The sequence below is a fragment of the Penicillium vulpinum genome (assembly GCF_028829585.1).
Source record: "Penicillium vulpinum strain IBT 29486 chromosome Unknown utg000003l_segment0_segment0, whole genome shotgun sequence".
Taxonomy (NCBI): Eukaryota; Fungi; Ascomycota; class Eurotiomycetes; order Eurotiales; family Aspergillaceae; genus Penicillium; species Penicillium vulpinum.
In genome coordinates, this window is record NW_026643243.1 from 7,239,783 (window position 1) to 7,260,376 (window position 20,594).

Genomic DNA, 20,594 nt, shown 5'->3' on the forward strand with positions numbered 1-20,594 from the left:
CGGTTACATACCCACCCCTACCAGGAGGGTCGTGCCGATATACGTAACCTCGATATCGATAATAGAACAAAGAGATCGGCAGTGGGAACAAATCACGGCACTTCTACCAATCTGAACTAGCTGAAACGTCTCGTTTCAGGTTTTGCCGCTGCCGAGCCCGAATATCACTGATCAATTGTCTGGTCTACCACGGAGATGAGCCCGTCTACTTTGTGCTGCAACATTATATACTACATCACAAATATAAAACAGCAGATGATGTGAAGTCTGTAGATCCAATTGTGTCAAAATTGATCAGAATTACGTGTATCATACATAGATAGTGTGAACCTCGAGGTTACTTTCATCCCAATTCACATTTACATCTATATTGTCTGATACAAAGTGGACGATTTGCACCAGTCTAGTGCATAAATAATTTCCTAATTCCTAGAGCATATAAAAAAATGTTACAGCTAGAATGATTCCCATTCGACAAGCTTCATAGACAACCAATCATGTTGTCACATATATAACTGGAGTACATATCTATATTGTATCGTCAAGTGCCGAGAATGTTTCTTACACTTATCCGCTACGCCAAGTACAATATAAAGATCCCATGACCCTAGATAAATGCCGGGGCGTTATTGCTTGGAGATGAATACCGAGCCGTTAGTGTCCACAGCCCGACGATCTGCTCCCGTTTGACGAGTTAGCTCGAGAGTGGGGTTCGGCTTCGGTTTATGCAGGGGCTTCAAGGTGCGTGCGGGTATGTCATATGTTTTATGTCTTAGCGTGAGCAGATATGCTCCGAAGCTTAACGGCTGCCGGGATAGCCTGTCCGCGGGCAGATGACCTGCTTAGAAATCATATTACTTCTCCTTTAGTAAGCCACGATAAACGAATAAGTAGAGTTCCAAGGTTGTGCTATGGACGATATGTGTAGGTGAACTATAGATTGCAAGACTACAGGGTGTACTATATCGTAAATTGCATAAATACATCTATGCTGTAGATCGTCATCGATACCGAGGTATACAGTAACAAGGATAGCTGGCCGCTTATCCCGTCTCTGCCATGAACAGTATGTCTTTGTTATCTGATATATTTGGCTCAAAGTAATACTAGTAAGGGCATTATATTCGAGATATCACTCCGATATACAATATAGGCCTGGAGGTGATAGAAGTATAAAACGTACAGACGACTCTTCCATGTATAGCCAGGGATTGATAATAATATTAAAATAAGCAAGCCAATAGAAGTACATGAATATGAGATGATAGACAATACCTCCACCTTGGATATTATAGAACAAGAGCACAAAGAAAACAAAAACCCAACTTGCATGCAAAACAGCCCGAATAATCCACGGTTTACCCAGCCCCTAAAAACGTACTTCGGGCCGAATAGCAAGTCTCTTCTGCACAAACGGTGGAGGAAGAGGGCTATACCTCGGGCAACGCTTGCACGAGACTTTCCCTCTCGAGGGAAACGGTAAACTCGGTAGATCACCAAGATGTAAACTCAGAATCGATGACGCTCTCTTCCGATCAAAGATTTGACTTTTGCGTTTCCCTGATTTAGATCCTAGTGTTGAGGCCGAGGGTGTTCGTGTATGGGCTGACATATGCTGTGGCAAGCAGGAGACTGTTATCAGACTGCGAAGATGGTAGAATGATTCTTCTTCTTCTTCTGGCTGTTCTGGTTTATATTTTGGTGCTGCTGATTTGGGCTCTGCTATAAGGGCGGCAACCGATGATGTGGCACTCCTGGCTGATGTATTGCTCACGGTAGCTGCAAGGGCGGCTGATTGATTGACGATATGTTCTGTTTCGTCGCGTTGTCGTGTAGTGGTCATGGTGGTGTTGGGTAGATGCGGTTCTTTCTCTTGGAATTCAAGCTCTTGAGACGTAGTTGAGGAAGCGGGGGATTTTTCCGTGTCCGATCTTCGTCGTCGGATACATAGCTTTCGTACCAGAAGGAGAAACATGGTGATGATTAAAGCAATACACACTCAAAGGAAAGTTAGCATGTCCAGTGTCTGGAATGCCCCATAAGAAGTACGCACAGCTCAAACAAATAGTCAAGATAATGATTGATCCGAATTATCCAGAAGCGTAGTGCTCAAATCCTCAACTGGAGATCCAATGTTCTTCAAACATATCAGTCCCTTCCAACCCTCAGATATATATATATATATATATGTCCTCCATCAACGCACGAGCCTTGATACAATGAACGAACTTCCAATGAGCAAGAATCGGACCAGTCAGGGCAATATTCAAACTAGACTGGGTCTGAAACACCACCCCGAACCTGGGAGGATCACATATTTCCCGAAAAACCAGGCCGTTAGAATTTCGGCATATTAACATGAATATGATTGGATAAGCTTAAATTTTGGATTCAGAGACTACTGCCCCAATTGTCTAGGTACAGAAATTTAAACAGATCAGCATGCAGGCATCCTAGCGTAGGGAAATATCCGATTGAAAGGTTGATAGATCATTCTCCGGGTTTGATCGTTGCAAACGGATGTACTAGTGCGGATGTGCCTCCCGTAGATCGATCTAGTACCCCATTGCAAATATAAGATTCGATTAGATTCGAGCTATCTTGCCCCGTTTGTGGATTGGGAGATGGGTGGATCGAATCGTTGGGTTGGTTTGCAACGGGGCCGGAGTTAAGATTACTAGGAAAGATTTAGTCCCTTGCTACTCCGTATATATGTGGAACCCTTAAATTAAAGGACATCAGTTCATATTTATTCGAATCTCGTTGTGAACGGATCCATGACATACTCCCAACTCGGACATGGGCGAAAAATCATAATATGACCCAAACATCCAAGCCAAGCCATAATAGCAAAAACAAAAGCAAAAGCAACAGAATGAATCACTCCTTCCTCGGATCCCGGACCATGCAGTACAACTACCAACAATCAAAGTCAGCAACAACCCAAACGAACGAGGTCCACCCCCGGGACCAAACACCAAAACAAGTCCAATGTACATACCATGCAAGCATCCACCCCATCCCGACATTCCATCTCCTTACTCATGTGAAAGCCCATACGCTCATAAATCGCCACATTGGGTATGCTCTTCGAGCTCTCGAGATAACACTTGACTCCCTCATCATCTGCTATTTTTGTAACAGTCTCGAACAACAACCTCCCAACACCCATCCCCTGCGCCTCAGGGCTAACAGCAACAATATTACAGAAATAGTACCCGCGCGGATCATCCCAGATAGCAGCCTGCGCCTCAGCTTGCCGCTGTTTCCAGATCCAGTACCTGTTCGTGCGCAGCCCGCCATGGCCAAGGTACCGGATGTTGTTGAGCATCTGGCTGAAAGATAGAGTCCATGATTGGAACCAGGAGTACCAGCTCTCTGGTTGCGCGGATGGTTGGGGCGCCAGCCAGCAGGAGACGCCGAGGACTGGGGTTGAGCCTAGTGTGGTGCTGTCGGATTTGGATTTTGAGTCTTGAGTTTCCTTTGCAACGTGGAATAATGCATTCTTGATTCCCCAATGGCAGCGTGCTGCGAGGGAATCGTAGTTTCTTTGCTTGTTGAACTATACGTGGAGTTATCTCTCAGCAGACGTAACCGCTGGTCAAATTGACCGCGTCACGAGTGAGATGTATGTTAGTCTTGTGATTAGGAGTAGGTGGGTGTACGGTTTCTTATTTTTCTTTTTCGGTAGCTGTCTCTCAACATACGACGTACCTGAGATGAATCGAAGACCCATTTGAAATAGGGATCGTCTGCAAATGCCTGCTGAATTACTTCAATGGCCCCAGGGATATCTGCCTCAGTGAGAGGGACGACTTCAACAGCCATAATGGTAGTTTAGAGTATACGGTGGGTAAATCTCTAGATGAAAGGATCAGATGTCCTACGCCCCCGCTATGCCGGGGAATTGAAGAAAGCGGTTGTCGAGGATGGACCAGAGTCACTTTTTGTTCACTGAAAGTAGTCAGAATTGTTCGTTGCTTGTTTTCAGTCCATCTATAATTTATATGCTAACTCACCTATGCCACTAAGCGTAAGCCAATCGGCGTAGTCCGTCTCAAAAGTCCCGAAGTACGCTAATGGACCCTGTAGGACCTAATTCTGTAGTTCTTGAGGGGTAACGATTTAGGAAAGGCGCGTAAGTACGTAAATGGAAGAAGCAATTGAAAAAAAGAAGAAAAAGCCGTGAAAGTTGGAGAACCAGACGAATGTGGGGAGAGCTAAACCGGGCAAGACAGTTGGATGCGTTCCCTGGAAGGCTGCCGGCCTGGGGGGTCTTATCGCTGACACATCAGTTCTTATCTTCCAAGGTTCACCTGGGGCTGCCCAGGTGCCCAGGTGGGCGGTTTTTAAGATATGTAGTTCGGTATTTCTGCATAGTTCTGATACTTGATGATCATAGTTCAGTCTACTACATGTGTCCATAAAAGATGCCCGAATAACCCATTTCGCCTTTTGTCCCCGGCCAACGCAGTAAAAACAAAGCCCAGTATCAACAATCATACCAGTCCTGCATAAATCATAAACAAAGTGCTATTGAATAGAAATAAAATTATTCCAAATATAACCCCAAAGAGAAGAGAGAAGGAAAAGAAGAGCCAGACTCAGATCTTGAAGATGGATAGCATCGCTGGAAAACATGTGCCCGACACCAATCCCGATATGAACAATAGCGTAAATTCATGATTCAAACTCGTGACAGCTTTTTTATAATAAAAAAAAAAGGACATAAAAGAGGCGATATTACTGGAAATAGTCTTCGAGTCGCACCCATTCGCGAGGCACATCCATGCTGCGGTTGACGCGTCCACCTGGCGTGAGGGGTACATCGACGCGGCCACGACCGCGGTCATCGTCTTCGTTTTCTTCGTAGAACGATAAACGGGAGAAATAATCCTCGAGAACGGCCTCCCGGTCGTCCCCGACGATAGTGTCATATTCTGGAGGCGGGGTGACAAGTGGTGGCGCGGGAGGGACATCCTCGAAAGCAGGGGGTGCGTAGGACGGCGCACGGAGCAGATGCATTGGGCGAGGTGGAACGGGCAGGTTGCGGTCGTGTGGGGGCGATGCGAGGTGTGCTTGTGGCGGCCGAGCGAGGCCACCGGAGTCATTGGTGAAACTGCGGGAGAAGTTGTGGCCTGTTGAGCCACGGCGGGAGACAGTACCTTGTACAGAGTTGCTGTCTTCACGATCGGATGTCGCTGGGGCGATGACTTGCTCTCGGGGTGCGAGGGGCGCGCCGGGGCATCCGCATTCGAATTCTTGCGCTGGAGGGACGGGTTCTTCGGCTGGGGTTGTGTAGGCTGGTAGGTAGATGTTGGCATGAGTGGCCTTGCAGGAGAGGATGTGGAATGGCGAGTCTATAGAGATTTCGAAGTGTCTTCGTTTTGTGGGGTCTCTTTCGTCGATCTTGGATAGACGGAGGACAATCTGCATGGACCGGTCAGTATCATTATGTTATGAAGAAAGAGGGGAAAGATGCTTGACATACTTTGATCCAGTGGTTGATCTGGATGTTCTCATATGTGGTATCAAAATGCAACCGCTGACCCTCGTCCCGGCCCTTCATTTCGTGGCAACTTGGCAGTTGCACGTTGAATTCCATCTCAGTTGGACCCACACCAGAATCATTAGCCAAGTTGCCTAGCAGATTCGTTCGATTCCTATCCACAACCTCCTGCCCCATTGCGGCAGCAGCGCGTTGGTCCCAGTCGATGCCGCCGCCTGCAGTAACACGCATGGAGCTGCCCGGATACGTGCTCACACTGGGCGAGTCTGCTCGTTTTTCAAAAAGTAACACCTTCTTCGCTGGTTGCAACCGGTGCACGCTCTTGTCTGCCGTCCAATGCTGGATATTCTCCGTCACATAGACCTTGATTCGGTGACACTCTACCTTAGCTAGTGGGGTCAACTTGAACGCAATCGGGATCTGTGAGCCCAGAGGGAAGGACTTCCCCGAGATGACGATGTCGTAGTGAAGCTGGTCTTCCCAGTTCCGTGAAATCGCAATCGGCTCAACTTGCTCCAGTGAACCCTCGGCAGGGGTACGAATCACAGGGACTTCCATGGCGCCGAGGAGATTGGGTCGGAATGCGCCTGATCGTTCCACCATTGCTTCCAGATCATACCTCACAGACCCCAGATCCGTTTTGATCGTCTCTGGTAATGACCCATCAATTGGGAACTCGAAGCTGTATAAATAATCGCCTACAGGGAACATGCGGTAATTTCGCTGGGGTTGGGGTTGAGTAGTCGGAGGTTCGTTCTTGCTGAAGCTGCGCGAATGTCCACGGTTGCCCTGTAGAGAAAGACGTTTGGCTTCTCGGGAGGTTGGTAGGGCAAGTGAGGCGGCAGAATTGCGATTTGAAAATAGTTCTCGAGTTGTCATCGTCACTCCCTCCTTTCCCGGTACAGATGATATCGGTTTGGCATGCTGGTAATAATGCGCACCATAGTCATTCTGCATGAGTGCAGTGTCGCCGTGATTGAAATAGACCACACCATGCGTGAAGAGATCCTTCTTGTCATGGAAGTGGACCTTCTTAGGGGGGATACCTGAACAATGTCAGCTCATGTTTTAAGTATAATTTGGATGTAGATTCATACCATCCGGCCAATCAGTCTGAGCATGGCCGCGGAAGCAGACCGAGATCTTCTTGATCTTGACACATTTGGTAACCTTCAAATGCATTTGTCCCCGCAGAATTGCGGACTTTTTACTGCTTGGGTCCTGCTGATCATAGCCCTGCAAGTATAACACGGGCTCTGTGAGAGCAATACCAACAGAAATGCCACTGCCAGTGGCTACAATCTTCTCATTTCGCAATGGAGTAAATGGAGTGGTAGAATCGACAGTCTCAGTGTAGCGTTCAGGGACTGGGTGAGGCAGCACCTCAGTAGATGAGGAATCGGATCGCATCTCGTCCTCCAGGTCGACCGATGTCGGCGACAATATAATCTCCGAGACTGGTCGTACACTTGTACGTTGCAAAGGTGACTGAACTCCAGACGACCGCAAGCGAAGGAATCGCTTTGCGTTTTCACGTGGACCCGCCAGCTTTTTGAAGATTGAGTCCCGATAAGTCCGTTTCGAGTAGTTTTCACTACACAACGTACGAGCCGACCGTGTGATGAGATTGGAAATTGATACTCCTAACGACGGAGGTCCTGTGAACTCCGAGTGCGGGGTGGGGTTGCTAAAGGCCGACCGCGAAGATAACTGCGCTGGCAGAGGGAAGATATTAGCACCCATCATGATCATATTCGTCCATTAAACATTCTGAAGAAGTTCCCAAGTTGTATTGTATATACCACTTGGATATATGTGTCGCCTTGGGGTAAAGTCAAGACTCAAATGGTCCAACAGTCCAACAGTCCAACAACAAAGGAAATACAATGTGTAGGGAATGTGTAGGACAGACTCAACAATCAACATACCTATCTTTAATCATGCACAATTTCTGATCCCTTGAATTCATGCAAGGAGAACTGTAGGGAAGATGGAATTCTCGGGGATGTTAACTTCATAAGTCCACTCTGATCATTATGCAGATCCCTATTTCGACGTGTAGGATTGGCTGCCAAGGGACGGAATTGTGGTTCCTATTTTTTTCCTTTTCCTTTTTCCTTGATCTCTATGGCTTGACTCCGCTGGCAAGGCGTAATGTGGCGTCGCAGGTGATTTAAAAAAAGATGAATATAGTTAGAAGAGCGAACTACTTAAACTAAAAGGAACCTTGATCCACGGGAAAAAGGACATAAAAAGCCAAAGAAGAAGTGCCAAACAGTAAATCCGAACTCGATGACAACACCATTGAGAAAGCCCCGGGGAAAAAGAGAGGAGCCCTGGGGCTCATATCCGGCGATCCGGGCCACATACGTCTCTTATGGTTGACGGGTTTGGTTCGGCATTTTTCTTGTGGAGAAACATTCCAGGGTCTAGAGTTATAAAAGCCTCGGATCTCACGGCCTGCTTTGTACGTTGTGTATATGCCAACGGCTTCACGGCAAATTGCTATGTCCTGTTGGGGTACGGAGTATATCATGAGAGAACTGACACTAGGGTTAAATGCGGGGGGCCTAGTAATCACATTACGCACTCTTCTACTTGGCCTTATTTGACACATTCATCTTTATATTAGATTCCAGGGATTCTAAACCCGTATAAATGGAATACTGCGGACCTGAAACTGCAATTCCTTTCCATTTTCTCATCTATCAATCTTCTTTATGACTTACATACTCCATATAAGGCTACTAAGTATAATTAGTAGCCTTATATGGCCTGATTTTCAAGGTTTACAATTTACCAGGTAGAATGTGAATGGTCGGAAGATAGATGCCGACAAAGATGGTGATCAGTTCTAGGTCGTCACCATCACCTATGTGCTGTACTCACTCCATACTCCGTACATTGTACATCGTAGGTAGGCACATCAAATCCTTAAAAATCATTACTATTGACATGACGACATTCCTATCTATGATGATGACCTCATCAACTGTCTAGACTCTCCACCTATATAGTACTAGATCGTATAGATCTATTTTGGGGAGCCCCAGTGCTCTCCTTCTCTCTGGGGTGATTGCCGGTGATTGCCCTGCGGGCTTTATCTTGTCTTGTACTTTGTATGTACTTTGTACTGCCCTGGTTTCTCCACAAGCGCCGATCTTGACCTACGTCACCGGGCTGAGAAACTACACTAGTATACTCCATACTAGTGAACTCTTAGAATAATATATTAAATATGTATCTGCCCAAAAGCCATTGAAAAGAAGAAAATGGTTCCGATTTACGGGGTGTTTGGCGCTATGACCTTGTTGCAGAATGAGCTCCGTGTCACCAGAAGGGTTCATGCTTTTCTGTCTACGGAGTAGTGGGCCTAGACTGTGGTTTCACTACCTGTACTCTTGTGCTTGGCTCAGTGTCAGAAGTTATACTGTTTCTTAATTCAAAGACATGTATTCTGTATTAAACCATACTTCTACACTTGATCAGAGCTATTGGCTAGTAAATGTTGTATTCATGCTCCACAACATACCCAATCAGGAGCCTTGAACTGGAGTAAAAATCTCTACAGTTCACAATAGTCTATGTTTTCAGTCAGAATTAGGGCATATCCATTAGATCTATGCTTAGTACCACTAGTGCCAGATGCGAACGCATGCAGATCATAGGATAACCCCCACTGGCCATTGCTCTTATCTGGACTGTATGGATTCTACTAGTGTGAGCCCCCCTTCATTTTCATCAGTTGAACCAATTATCATCCAGCTCATTAACATTCATCAGGCTGTCCCCCTCCAGCTGATTGAACTCCCCACCATTCTCCCCAAAATTATCAGTGTCCATGAACAAATCGTCGAAATTTGATTCAGCGGGCCCCATGAAATCCTCCCCGGAGTTGCTCTGTCCTAGGAGATTGCCATCATCCCCCTCTGTCTTCTGTAACTCCATGTCAAATGCACCACCACCAGCAGGAACATCCGATGTATTTCCCAGGGGTTGAGTTGTACCTAACCTGTCCGCACCACCCGTAGCGCCAGAAGTTGTGAAATTTGACCCCGATAGGAAAGCCTGATTGCCCATGTCATCATCATTGAAGTCTAAGCTAAGACCAAAGTCGTTTGTGCCTCCAGTGTCATTGAGAACTGAATCAAAAGTGAGATCTTCATTGGGTCCGGGGAATGATTGATCGGGAGCATTGCTGTCACCTTCTTTTTTGACAACTACATCATCGCCCAATTGAGGGTCGGGCTTGATCTCTGTCAGAGCTGATTGGTTCGCAGAGACGGCCTCTTCTAATTTAGGCATGGTTTCAAGCTCTGTGTCCATTTCGACTTTCTCCGGGGGAGATTGAATTTCAGGTTCAACCTGTTGGTTCACATCGCTCATTGCCACATCTTCGATGAGCTGGGGAGCGGTGCTAGTTGCCTTGAGAGCTTCGTAATCCCTTTCCAGAAAGGCTTTCGCGATAAACTGTAGAGCGTCAGAAATGGAAAAAAGGAGAAAAAAAAAAGATAGAGAAAAAGCAAATATTAATCTATTTGAGATGATTTATTTTGTACTCACAATTTGCTCAGACAGGTTATCCAGGGCATTTTGGAAACTATCATGATACAAAGGGATAGATCGTTGCAGATGGGTTCTTGATGGCATGGAGCCAGATTTACGGAACAAACGACCAGTATCAATGAGCTAGAAGGTGTCAGAGGCTATATGCCAAGAGTGATGTTCCAGAGCCAGCGCTTACCGTCCGCTCTATTATGCTTGAGAGCTCCGTGAGTGAGTCCGGGTTTGAATAACTAGTTGTATAGCTTGCCATGATTGAGATAGTGTTGTGAAGATAGGTGAAAACAGATCTAATTCTCCCTTGGAAGTCAAGAAGAAATAAGTAATAAGGAGAGAAGAGCTGAGAAGGTAAAGAATTGATGTTGTACCGAAAGGCGGCTAAACCCATTGGGGTAAAGTGTCCTCCCCCCACCCCTAGCGGTTAACTCCCTCCCTTTACTTTGCTGTTCTCCAGTTCTTTTTTTCCTTCTGTATTCTCAACTTCTTTTTTTCTTCCCTTTTTCCTTTTCTCTTTTCCTTCCTGTTTGGCTTTCCCCTGTAAAGGGACCTGCATGCTTTGGTTTTCTTTGAGCTTTCTTAGCCTCTTTTTGTTGGGCTTTCTACCTCCCAACGCGCTTTGTATCGTTTCAAACCATCTCCGACCGCAGCTTTATCAGGCCACAGAAACATCTCCCTAAATATTCTACCGGAGCTTGATCGAAAACAAAACCAAAAAAAACCAAAAAAACAAACCCCACCCAGGTTCCATTTCGGTGTCTCTGTTACCAGCACTGTTTATACCCGGTGCTCTTTGTTTCCTATCTTAGGGTCTTTATTATTGGACTTCTTCCACTCTGGTCCCCCGCGGCCTACTATACCACGTATATTTTCCCGGTCTTATTTGCGATTGTGGCTTTCAGCGACGCTGTGCATTGTCTCAAATTCCGAATTTGACAGATCACCTAACACTGGGCCCTCCCAGTCTGACATTTAACCCAGTCCGACTTCCGCACCACTCGCTTCCTCTGATCGTCTTTGGGATATATTAGTATCTTTTCAAAAGCAATCATAATGGCTGAAAACGCTCAAGCTTCGACTCCCTCCTCTCTCCCCCCCGCGCCTCAGCCCGCTGTCGGTCAAAACCAACAGTACGATGCTCCTCAAGGCAACGGCCAGGGCAACCAGTCCCACATGCCCCCGCCCCCGCGCCCCCCTGTGATAATTCCCCAGAATACCAATCCGATTCCCACCGCCATGACCTCTCCCATGTCTGGAGTCGCAATGATGTCCCCTACAAGTGCTGGTGGATATGTCCGGCGAGCGGCTCCCGAACCAAACAAGAGAGCCCTGTATGTGGGTGGACTGGATCCGAGGGTCACTGAGGACATCCTCAAGCAGATCTTTGAGACCACTGGCCACGTGGTCAGCGTGAAAATCATTCCCGACAAGAATGTGAGTTCTGCTGACAGGCACCCCCTGCATATCGCACCCCCTCCCCCTTGAATTGCATGTAATAATCTCTGGACCTGTTATCTGTGATATCACTGCCCTTTGTTTTGGTCCTTGATAAAATATCGGTAGCTGACTGTTTTAATCCAGGGACAATTCACAACCAAGGGCCACAACTACGGTTTCGTTGAGTTCGATGACCCAGGTGCGGCCGAGAGAGCTATGCAAACTCTGAATGGTCGCCGAATCCACCAATCGGTAGGTTTCTTCTTATTCGTGGTACTCTGTGGCTGTGTCTAATTGCCTCAGGAAATCCGTGTCAACTGGGCATACCAGTCCAACAGCACCAGCAAGGAGGATACTTCTAACCACTTCCATATCTTCGTCGGTGACTTGAGCAATGAAGTCAACGATGAGGTGCTGACTCAAGCATTCTCTGCTTTCGGTTCAGTATCCGAAGCACGTGTGATGTGGGACATGAAGACTGGTCGCTCCCGTGGATACGGCTTCGTTGCGTTCCGTGATCGCACAGAGGCAGACAAGGCCCTCAACTCGATGGATGGCGAATGGCTCGGTTCTCGTGCTATCCGCTGCAACTGGGCCAACCAGAAGGGTCAACCATCAATCTCGCAGCAGCAGGCCCTGGTTGCTATGGGTATGACGCCTACTACTCCTTTTGGACACCACCACTTCCCAACCCACGGCATCCAGAGCTACGATATGGTTGCTCAGCAGACTCCCCAGTGGCAGACTACTTGCTACGTGGGCAACCTCACACCCTACACCACCCAGAACGACTTGGTCCCCCTGTTCCAGAATTTTGGATATGTCCTTGAAACTCGTCTCCAGGCCGATCGTGGCTTTGCATTCGTGAAAATGGATTCGCATGAAAATGCGGCCTCTGCGATCTGCCAACTGAATGGCTACAATGTCAATGGCCGTCCTCTGAAGTGCAGTGTAAGTTATTGCTAATTCTGAGACTTCCGGCTTTATGTTTACTAACTGCCGCAGTGGGGCAAGGATCGCCCTCCTACCGGCCAATTTGACAACTTCTCTCCCCAGCAGGGTAATGCCGCCCCCTTCAACAACAGTCCTGCCGGTTTCTTCCCCCAATACGGTGGTCCTGCAAACCCCATGAATCAAGGTAAGCCTAATCTCTATCTTATCTCTCAGCACTCGCTTACTGATAGGATAGGTCCTGCCCCTGCTGGTCGAGGCTGGGATCAACAATCCAACAACTTCAATGGGCCTGCTATGGCTGGCCAGGGCTACGCCCAGGCAGGTAATGCCGGGGGCTATGGCCGTGGCCAGCCCATGTCCCCTTCCGGCAACTGGGACCAGTCCAACAACTTCAACGGAGGCTACCAGGCGTAGCTCGGTTTGTGACAGTCTCCAGTCGGTCTGCTCACATGCGACACTTCCGGAATTTGCCCACAGAACTAAGTTTATTTAACATTCCTTCTGTGTTTCTTTCCATAGCACCCTTCTACAATTCCCCATCCCCGTTGATATTTTCTTTCTTTTATTTAAATTGAGTGGATTTTCAAGCGAGCAAGTTGCTTTTGTCTGAAACGGAATTTGTGTGTTGCGCACCCCATACCCCAAGCCACTACGTTGATTCGGTTTTTCTTTTTTGATTCCTTTTTTTTAACCCTTTTTCTTTAAGCGTGCCTCGCGATCAAGGGTTCTTTGGACTTTTGGCTCTGTCACGCCCCCAAATAAAAGCGACTTCCCTACTCTTTACCCGCGTATTTGGACTGCCGCCATCTTGTTCGTTTCTTTTCTCTAGCTGTTTTATCATTCGAGTACATGTGTTGTATCAAGTTTGCTTGTCTTTTCTTGGGCTTGCTTTCTTTGTTCGATACTCATTTCCACTCAAAAGATGCTTTTCATGGGTTGCCATGGATTTCTCGGTTGACACATTGGTCTGGGCACCTTCCCCACGAGTATCCGTATATGCTGTGATGAATTTCCTTGGAGCACGCGACACCACTGATCTTTTTTCTAAGTATCTCTGTCTTGCTGGCGTTCTAGCCCAGATACCAATTTGCCTTTTTTATCTTATTTCGCTGCATTCTGTCTTTCTATTTCTTTAAACCCATTGCCGATGGCATTTTCTTTGTTTATTTTATACATATATATCATGTATGATGTACAGAGCAGACAGCGAGTTGTATGATATTTTCTGCCCAAGGTTTGCAGGGGAAACTGAACATGTTGTGTTATGTCCGTGGGGCATTTGAAGTCAACTCGGTTTCATGGCAGTTATTATTTATTGTAGCGTTAGTTGATTGGTAAACTGCAGTCCTTTTCTCGCTGCATATGTATGCAGTGTGACAATGAGATGTACAGCATGTTTAAGATGGGATAGAAAATGTACATCATGTGGTCTCACCATTTACATTTCTCTGCTTCTCTATGCCCTGCCTGAAAGCCAGGGCTGAAGGGTTTACTGATGAGGCAGCTAAATATCCATGGATGGATAGCTTTCATATGAATTGTGCCTTTGAAGTATTCTACTGTTTACCCTTCTTCTGGTTATGATATGGCAAAAGGGAAAAAAAAGACGTCAAAAGAGACGTCAAAAAGACACCATAGAAGATATGACCAAACCTGCCTTTCTCTATAAGATGATATTTGTTGTTAGTATATCTATGACAGGTGCCACCGATGGTCTATTTTTGTAGAAACCCTCAACCCCTAGCATTTCTCTTCTCTTCTTCTGCACTTACCCTGACAACTGGCCAAGGCTCAAACCAGGAGCTTAGTGTAAACGGAGAGGACACTGAAATATACTTCATCACAAGGTATGTCAAAACTTGTCCACGGCTATTGCTACCGCCATGTTTATCCCAAAGTATCCTGAGTAACAGGCTATATGATTTTGTCAAGACAGAGACTGTGATCTGCTTTTCCCATGCACCGGTGTCTCTTGGCCTCGTAGATAACTGCCCCCCTCTCCTCTAGGCACGTCTCGAACTGTAGGGTGACCTTTAGCGCATGGTCAAGGTATTTGTCGCCCTGCAGCTGTTCGTGAATCGCAAGGAGCAACACATCAATTCTACACCTCGAATGAGAGGATTTCCAAAGTGAGCGAGTTCCTAGAAAGGGTTCAAATTATGGACTAGATATCGTGTTAGTACCAAACCAAATGAGGCAAGGAACATGATATTACGTACTAAACCCCGGGCTCAGGCCCATAGCAGGAGGAGGGTTTTGCCAAGCTTGAAGGCTGAGTGACCCTTCCAAATTAGTGATGGGCAATTATCTGGCCAGTCTCGCCATTTCCAGGAGGCTTTTCGATGAATTGATTTGAGCCGTACTCATCCCGAGGTCGCTTGCGAGATATCGTGTGTGATTGTTCCCACGATTTCTAAACCTTTGCGGCATTGGCCAATAGCTGCATCTAGGATAATAGCAGGGTTTCCAATTGTGAGAAAAAGGCGAAGGTCCAAACTATGAGGCTCCAAGACGGAGTTAAGGAAAGTGCGAATTGAGCAATGACGTTATCAAGGAATTTGACAATAAAATCAATATATAAATCCTTTTATAACATCGAGCCCGTTGCTTCTGATATTTTATACGCATTGGAGACATAATTCAAGATTATTCGAGCGCTTAACACCATCGCTGGCATCGCAATATCGAAATAGTTAGTTACATACTCTGCTCCGTAGTTGCAGTGATTACACTACTGATGCCTGATTCTACAGGCGACAACGTCACTTCTGTACGGCCTTCCCTGTGCAGGTAACATCTCTCTTTACAAAACAAAAAATATCAAAAAATATCCAACGAAGAAAAGGATACAGATTCCGAGTTTTACGAATGCAAGAGACTTGACCGAACTGACGTCCTCCCCGTTCCACTCGCACCAATGGATAATGACGAGAGAACCGCGGACTTGGCGGTCCAGGAACTATCTCCTCGCACGCGATCGGGCAGCGCAAGTAGCGGCCACAAACGAAACCTTTCGGGTTCCCTCCTCTCAAGGCTTTCCTTCCTTCGCGTGAGTCACGCAGCACACACCTCCCTAGACCGACAGCACCCAGATATGGAACACAATGGCGACGAAGACCTCCATTCCGGTCTGCCGCAGAGCACAGGCAAAGGAGGAACAGCCAGCAGCCGGGCAATGTCTGCTGCTCTCGCACAACACCGAACACGCCGCCGCCGTGGCTCCCTCCGCAAAACTGCATTGCTAGGCACCAGGCTCGAATCACGCGACAAAAGAGCCACCGCTAAAGCCGCCGAAGCCCTCGAGGCGCTCCGCGCAGAACCAAGCCGACTCCCTGCCGCCGACTTACAAGCGGCTATACAAGCAAGAGATCAAACCCCTTCCGATAATGGGCCTACACGATACTTGTCACGCGAGAGCGAGGCATTCGACGACGGCCGCGACGATGCTCAACAGCCGGCCTGGTTCCGCGCAGCAAATACCCAGAAACCCATTCGACCTTCAATAAGTCGCCGGCGCCAGGGCCTTGCACAGCACATTCTCCAAGAACCAGCCACTGACGACGAGGAACTCATCTCCTTCCCTCGCCTCCACTCGAATTCAAATCCCACAGCAGCCGGCACCGGCACCAGCCCCAAAATCAGCTCTACGGCCGGTTTGCACATATCCCCACCATCCTCCAGCTCAGGTTCTTTCTACTCGCTCCAACCCCAGCCCGAAGCAGCATACCTCCCCGTCCACCGACATAAGTCCTCGCCCCTGGTCACACACCCAGTTGAGATGAAGAGCAGTCCCGATGTGGACGTGGACTACTCCGAGACCGAATGGTGGGGCTGGATTATACTAGTTGTGACGTGGCTGGTATTTGTTGTGGGCATTGGGAGCTGCTTTGGGGTCTGGAGCTGGGCTTGGGATGTGGGGGAGACGCCCTATGCGCCGCCTGAGTTGGAGGATGATCCAACTTTGCCGATAGTCGGGTATTACCCTGCACTTATCATTCTCACAGCTGTAATGTCTTGGGTTTGGGTTGTTGTCGCATGGATTGGCATGAAGTACTTCAAGCATGCTAATATATCCGGGGAGGATATTTAATTTCCTTTTCATCGTTCTAGCGTATATCATATTATAATACCCTTATTCTTGCGAGCGTTACATGGCATATTTTTCAATGGTTCCGCGTTTTTTTATGACAGAGTGTGTCTTAACACCATTCAATAGCTGCACAAATGTTACAGCTATATTACCACCTTTACGATGTCAGTTTCTAAACAGGGCGACAAGTAGATATAAAAATTGCTTGAATTATTCATAGGAAAATAATCCTGCTGTCATGGCCCCATCTGTACAACCATATATCTAATCTATAAACTATTACGAGGCGCTTTTATGGATCACAAATTTGCAACCTTCAACTTCCTCAAGCGCAACATGCTATCCTGCAAAGAGGTCGCCAGCAACGTCCCATCAGGGCTCCAAAGATGACTCTCATGCAATGCCCTATTCTCCGCAGCCCGAGGCGTCCAGCCCTCCTGCACAAACCACTTCATAGGCAACTCACTCACACTGCCAACATCGCTATCGCCAATACTCTCCCAATCAACCATCCGCAGAGCCTCCCCATGCTGATGCACAATGACCGTAAGCGTAAGACTCGCCATCTCAGCCCAATGCGTGATCCCCAGCGCGCGTGGGATTAGAAGAAGCGAGTTCTTATCACTGGAATACATATGCGCACACGCATACAAATTATCATATTCCCCGTTCGCTTCCCTCTCGCGGATCTGTGCCAAACTTGCAGCAGGATCATCATCTGGCGATCCTTTGAGCCGGTACTGCGTTAGCTGGCGATATTTCTCAGGATGTTGCTTGACATCCTCGGTGCGGTTATAATCCTTCATGTCGGTCTTACGAACGTCCAGACCGGGAAACTCGGGCTCGGAGACGTTTCCCTGCCGCACAGCCTCGATCCACCATTCTGCGTCCACGCTGGGACTGGGAGGCTGGTCTTCTGGCCGTTTTGCCGAGAGAATTGAGTCGTATCGGGTTTGCGCTGATGTCGGCTGGTGCTGGAAGAGACGCTGTTTCTCATCACGCTTGAAGGAGCATATGCACGAGAAGCAAATTTTTCCTGCTTGCCGTGCGTCGACGGCTCGTGTGCTGTACATGAAGCCATCGCGGATATGTCGCACGGTGTACACGTATGGCGTGTCGAGCCGTCCCCCTAGAATGAATGTGCCCGTCATATCCTGCTGGTACATCAGTTTGAGTTTCTTTGGGGGCGATTGGTGTATAAAATCTCACGTGAATCACTAATCCCTGACCGACAGTCTTGGACGCAGCATAGGCTGATTGGGCATAGACATGTCCGCCGAATGAGCGCGTTCCCTGACCAGGATTGTAAGGTGTTGCTAGTGAGCGGAAGCGCTCAATCTTTTCCGTCTCAGAGGTGTCAGGATGCGCGATCAAGATATCTTCGAGTCGCTGCAACGCCATCAATTCAACAAAAGAATGCAGGGACGGCAGCTCGCCGTCATTGTCCGGGACTCCGCGTTGCGGAGGCATAGCGAAAAAGAGATGAGAGGCGTTCTACTCTAGGCCTTTTCTTCCTAAGTATGCAAGACAAGCGAGGCAGTTGCTCTCGATAAGGTGGACTGTACGGGCCGATGGTATCTGTCCGATGAAAATAGCGGCCCCTGGATCCGATCGTGATCTTCCCCGCGATTGTGGGAGGTGAGAGTGGGGTTAATGAGCCAGGCCTTGTACACACAATCTCCTGGTATATAAACCCCGTAGGATCGTACTGTGGGGAGTCGATGTGTTAGATTGATAATGTATGTATGGGGATTGGTACTTACCCCGGACTAAGAGACGGGACCGGCCGGTGCCTCGGCTTGTCAATTTGAGTCAACTACTCCGTAGGTACTCCGTACAGCCGTACGATATAGAGGTGAATGTTCTAAAATGTAGAAGTTTTGAACAAAATAATTGTAGGAATGCTGTAATAGCTGCCTATATAGGTGTATGATACTTAATTTAAATCTAGCGTTTAGTATTGATAGGGTGAAAGAAATGAATCTACGCTGGAACACCTCGGTCCCCCTGGTTTCCATAAATCGAGTGATTGTGGCAATCAGAGGATGTGGCATGTCAATCTCTATTAATCAAAATAGGGGAGATATAATGAACCTTTCTATCGGATGCATGGTTTGTTCGTCATGCTCGCCGTTGCCATCTTTTATGGAGGACCGAGTGGAGAAAACACGGTTTGTAGTAACAGCCACAAAATAGACTTCTAGATCAAACTGGTATTTTGTACAATATGCGCCGATTGTGCTGATAGGTTCGAGTGGCAGTTCCCAATGCCTGTGCCATAATAATACAAAGAACAAAAAGAAAAGTGCTGAAATCCAAATCCACGCTCCTAAATCTGGTATCAACAATCCATCGAATTTTCGTCAGAAAAATTTTGTCAACTAGATCTGCTCAGTAATGGTGGAAACGTTGTTCCATTCGACCTTGCCCTCGATGTCCTTAATCTCCTCAAGTTTGTCGCCAAGCTTGACCACCGAGAAGTTGATCATACGCGGATCGAGACCGAGAGTGCGGCGGATGTTTGACTGAACTGAACCGGAGGAGTCAAAGCGCATGATGAAATGGTGACCTTCGGTGTATCGGGCCTGATGTTTCGTGGTGACCCTGGGCAGACGGAAGGCGCCCCAGTTGGTGTAGCCGCGGACGACGCCGCCGGATCGGATGACTTGGGTACCGGCATTACGGGCGATTCTACAGTAAGTGATGTATATTAGCATTTGATAGCTTCGGATGATGGATACCGCGGTAATGGTGTTTGTTCAGACGTACTCTCGCACCTCATTGAGGCTGCCCGGGCGGACCTGTTAGTAGAACGGTTAGCAAATCCAGACATATCCTTTAGAGTCAATATAATAGTTCTATTGAAACCAAAACATACAATGGCAATCAGCTCGTACAACATGGCATCGAGGGGTGGCACGCACGAGATACAGAAATGAGGCAACCTTTGACCATTTGAAGTCAGCAAAATCCGACGAGGTTAGCGCGTTCCTTATCAGAGTCTTGGCATTTTGTTATCGGGGAAATGCCACTCCGCCGGAGAAGGGCATCACCTTCTTTCCCTTCTACTTAAACTCTCCCCTCTTTCCATTTCATTTTCTACGCTTCCAATTCCTTTCTTCTATATTTCGTAATGTCCTCCGTCGCTCGCGCCATCCGTCCCTTTGCTTCCCGGGCCCTTGCCCAGAAGCCTCTTACCTCCGCCTGTCAGGTTTCGCCTGCTTTCCGTTTCCCGCGGGGAACCAGGAGCTTCTCTCAGAGCCCTCTCTGTGAGTGCCATGCACCCCCAATGCTGTTAAAAGCTGCACAGGACAATGTTCAAGACATTCGGACCGGCATTGAATCATCAAAATTCCTCAAACGTGCCTCTTGGAGCTCTATTATCCCACATTTTACTAACGGCGCACCAATTTGCCATTATAGCTCAGTTGAAGAAGTACACAGAGTCACACGAATGGATTGAGCTGGCTGAAGGCGGCAAGACTGGTTAGTTTACCATCACCCCGATCAATTGACCCATACACCTACCTGCCTTCGACCTATTGAACCGACGCGCCGGGTGTATATGGTCTTCCATTGTATACTGTTTATGAAGCAGCAAGGTAACTCATACGCACTCTTCACAGCCAAGATCGGTATCACCGAGTACGCCGCCCACTCTTTGGGTGATGTCGTCTACGTCGAGCTTCCCGAGGTAGATCTCGAGATCGTCGCTGGCGAGCCCGTCGGCGCCGTCGAATCTGTTAAGTCTGCCTCCGATGTCCTCTCCCCCGTCGCCGGCAAGGTCATCAAGGGTAACAGCATCCTTGAGGATAAGGCTAAGACTATCAACGAGAGCCCCGAGGGTGAGGGGTGGATCGCTGAGATTGAGGTCGCTGATGTTGCTGAGCTTGATGCGTTGCTCGATGAGGCTGCCTACAAAGAGACTATTGATGCTTAGATTTGTGGAGTGTAAAGACTAATCATGATTCGTGGTTTATAAATGCCTGCCTGTGCTGGATGTGGTGCCTTTCTTTTTTTTTTTTTTTTCAGGTGTGATGTCAT

General features: G+C 47.6%; 9 protein-coding genes across 9 annotated transcripts; 3 read left to right on the forward strand and 6 right to left on the reverse strand.

Annotated features, from left to right (window-relative positions):
- Positions 1-1,369: 1,369 nt before the first annotated feature.
- On the reverse strand, positions 1,370-1,975 carry N7479_007774 (uncharacterized protein; the record flags this gene model as incomplete). Its single annotated transcript, XM_057255468.1, has 1 exon — positions 1,370-1,975. One exon carries the CDS (start codon positions 1,973-1,975, stop codon positions 1,370-1,372), a length of 606 nt encoding a protein of 201 aa, XP_057109330.1.
- A 905-nt stretch (positions 1,976-2,880) lies between these two features.
- On the reverse strand, positions 2,881-3,828 carry N7479_007775 (GNAT family N-acetyltransferase; the record flags this gene model as incomplete). Its single annotated transcript, XM_057255469.1, has 3 exons — positions 2,881-2,916; positions 3,002-3,562; positions 3,715-3,828. 3 exons carry the CDS (start codon positions 3,826-3,828, stop codon positions 2,881-2,883), a joined length of 711 nt encoding a protein of 236 aa, XP_057109331.1.
- A 915-nt stretch (positions 3,829-4,743) lies between these two features.
- N7479_007776 (arrestin family protein) lies at positions 4,744-7,261 on the reverse strand (the record flags this gene model as incomplete). The annotated part of the gene is made up of 3 exons (XM_057255470.1): positions 4,744-5,430; positions 5,492-6,555; positions 6,607-7,261. The coding sequence occupies 3 exons, from the start codon at positions 7,259-7,261 to the stop codon at positions 4,744-4,746; spliced, it is 2,406 nt and encodes an 801-aa protein (XP_057109332.1).
- Positions 7,262-9,250: 1,989 nt separating this feature from the next.
- Positions 9,251-10,325, reverse strand: N7479_007777 (uncharacterized protein; the record flags this gene model as incomplete). Its single annotated transcript, XM_057255471.1, has 3 exons — positions 9,251-9,979; positions 10,073-10,198; positions 10,254-10,325. 3 exons carry the CDS (start codon positions 10,323-10,325, stop codon positions 9,251-9,253), a joined length of 927 nt encoding a protein of 308 aa, XP_057109333.1.
- A 797-nt stretch (positions 10,326-11,122) lies between these two features.
- N7479_007778 (uncharacterized protein) lies at positions 11,123-12,874 on the forward strand (the record flags this gene model as incomplete). Its single annotated transcript, XM_057255472.1, has 5 exons — positions 11,123-11,503; positions 11,651-11,758; positions 11,810-12,457; positions 12,512-12,644; positions 12,696-12,874. The coding sequence occupies 5 exons, from the start codon at positions 11,123-11,125 to the stop codon at positions 12,872-12,874; spliced, it is 1,449 nt and encodes a 482-aa protein (XP_057109334.1).
- A 2,503-nt stretch (positions 12,875-15,377) lies between these two features.
- N7479_007779 (PIG-Y family protein) lies at positions 15,378-16,550 on the forward strand (the record flags this gene model as incomplete). Its single annotated transcript, XM_057255473.1, has 1 exon — positions 15,378-16,550. One exon carries the CDS (start codon positions 15,378-15,380, stop codon positions 16,548-16,550), a length of 1,173 nt encoding a protein of 390 aa, XP_057109335.1.
- Positions 16,551-16,849: 299 nt separating this feature from the next.
- Positions 16,850-18,020, reverse strand: N7479_007780 (acyl-CoA thioesterase; the record flags this gene model as incomplete). The annotated part of the gene is made up of 2 exons (XM_057255474.1): positions 16,850-17,704; positions 17,760-18,020. 2 exons carry the CDS (start codon positions 18,018-18,020, stop codon positions 16,850-16,852), a joined length of 1,116 nt encoding a protein of 371 aa, XP_057109336.1.
- A 911-nt stretch (positions 18,021-18,931) lies between these two features.
- On the reverse strand, positions 18,932-19,452 carry N7479_007781 (mitochondrial 37S ribosomal protein bS6m; the record flags this gene model as incomplete). The annotated part of the gene is made up of 3 exons (XM_057255475.1): positions 18,932-19,241; positions 19,320-19,351; positions 19,429-19,452. 3 exons carry the CDS (start codon positions 19,450-19,452, stop codon positions 18,932-18,934), a joined length of 366 nt encoding a protein of 121 aa, XP_057109337.1.
- A 231-nt stretch (positions 19,453-19,683) lies between these two features.
- Positions 19,684-20,490, forward strand: N7479_007782 (glycine decarboxylase subunit H; the record flags this gene model as incomplete). The annotated part of the gene is made up of 3 exons (XM_057255476.1): positions 19,684-19,912; positions 19,974-20,036; positions 20,177-20,490. 3 exons carry the CDS (start codon positions 19,684-19,686, stop codon positions 20,488-20,490), a joined length of 606 nt encoding a protein of 201 aa, XP_057109338.1.
- Between the last annotated feature and the right edge of the window lie 104 nt (positions 20,491-20,594).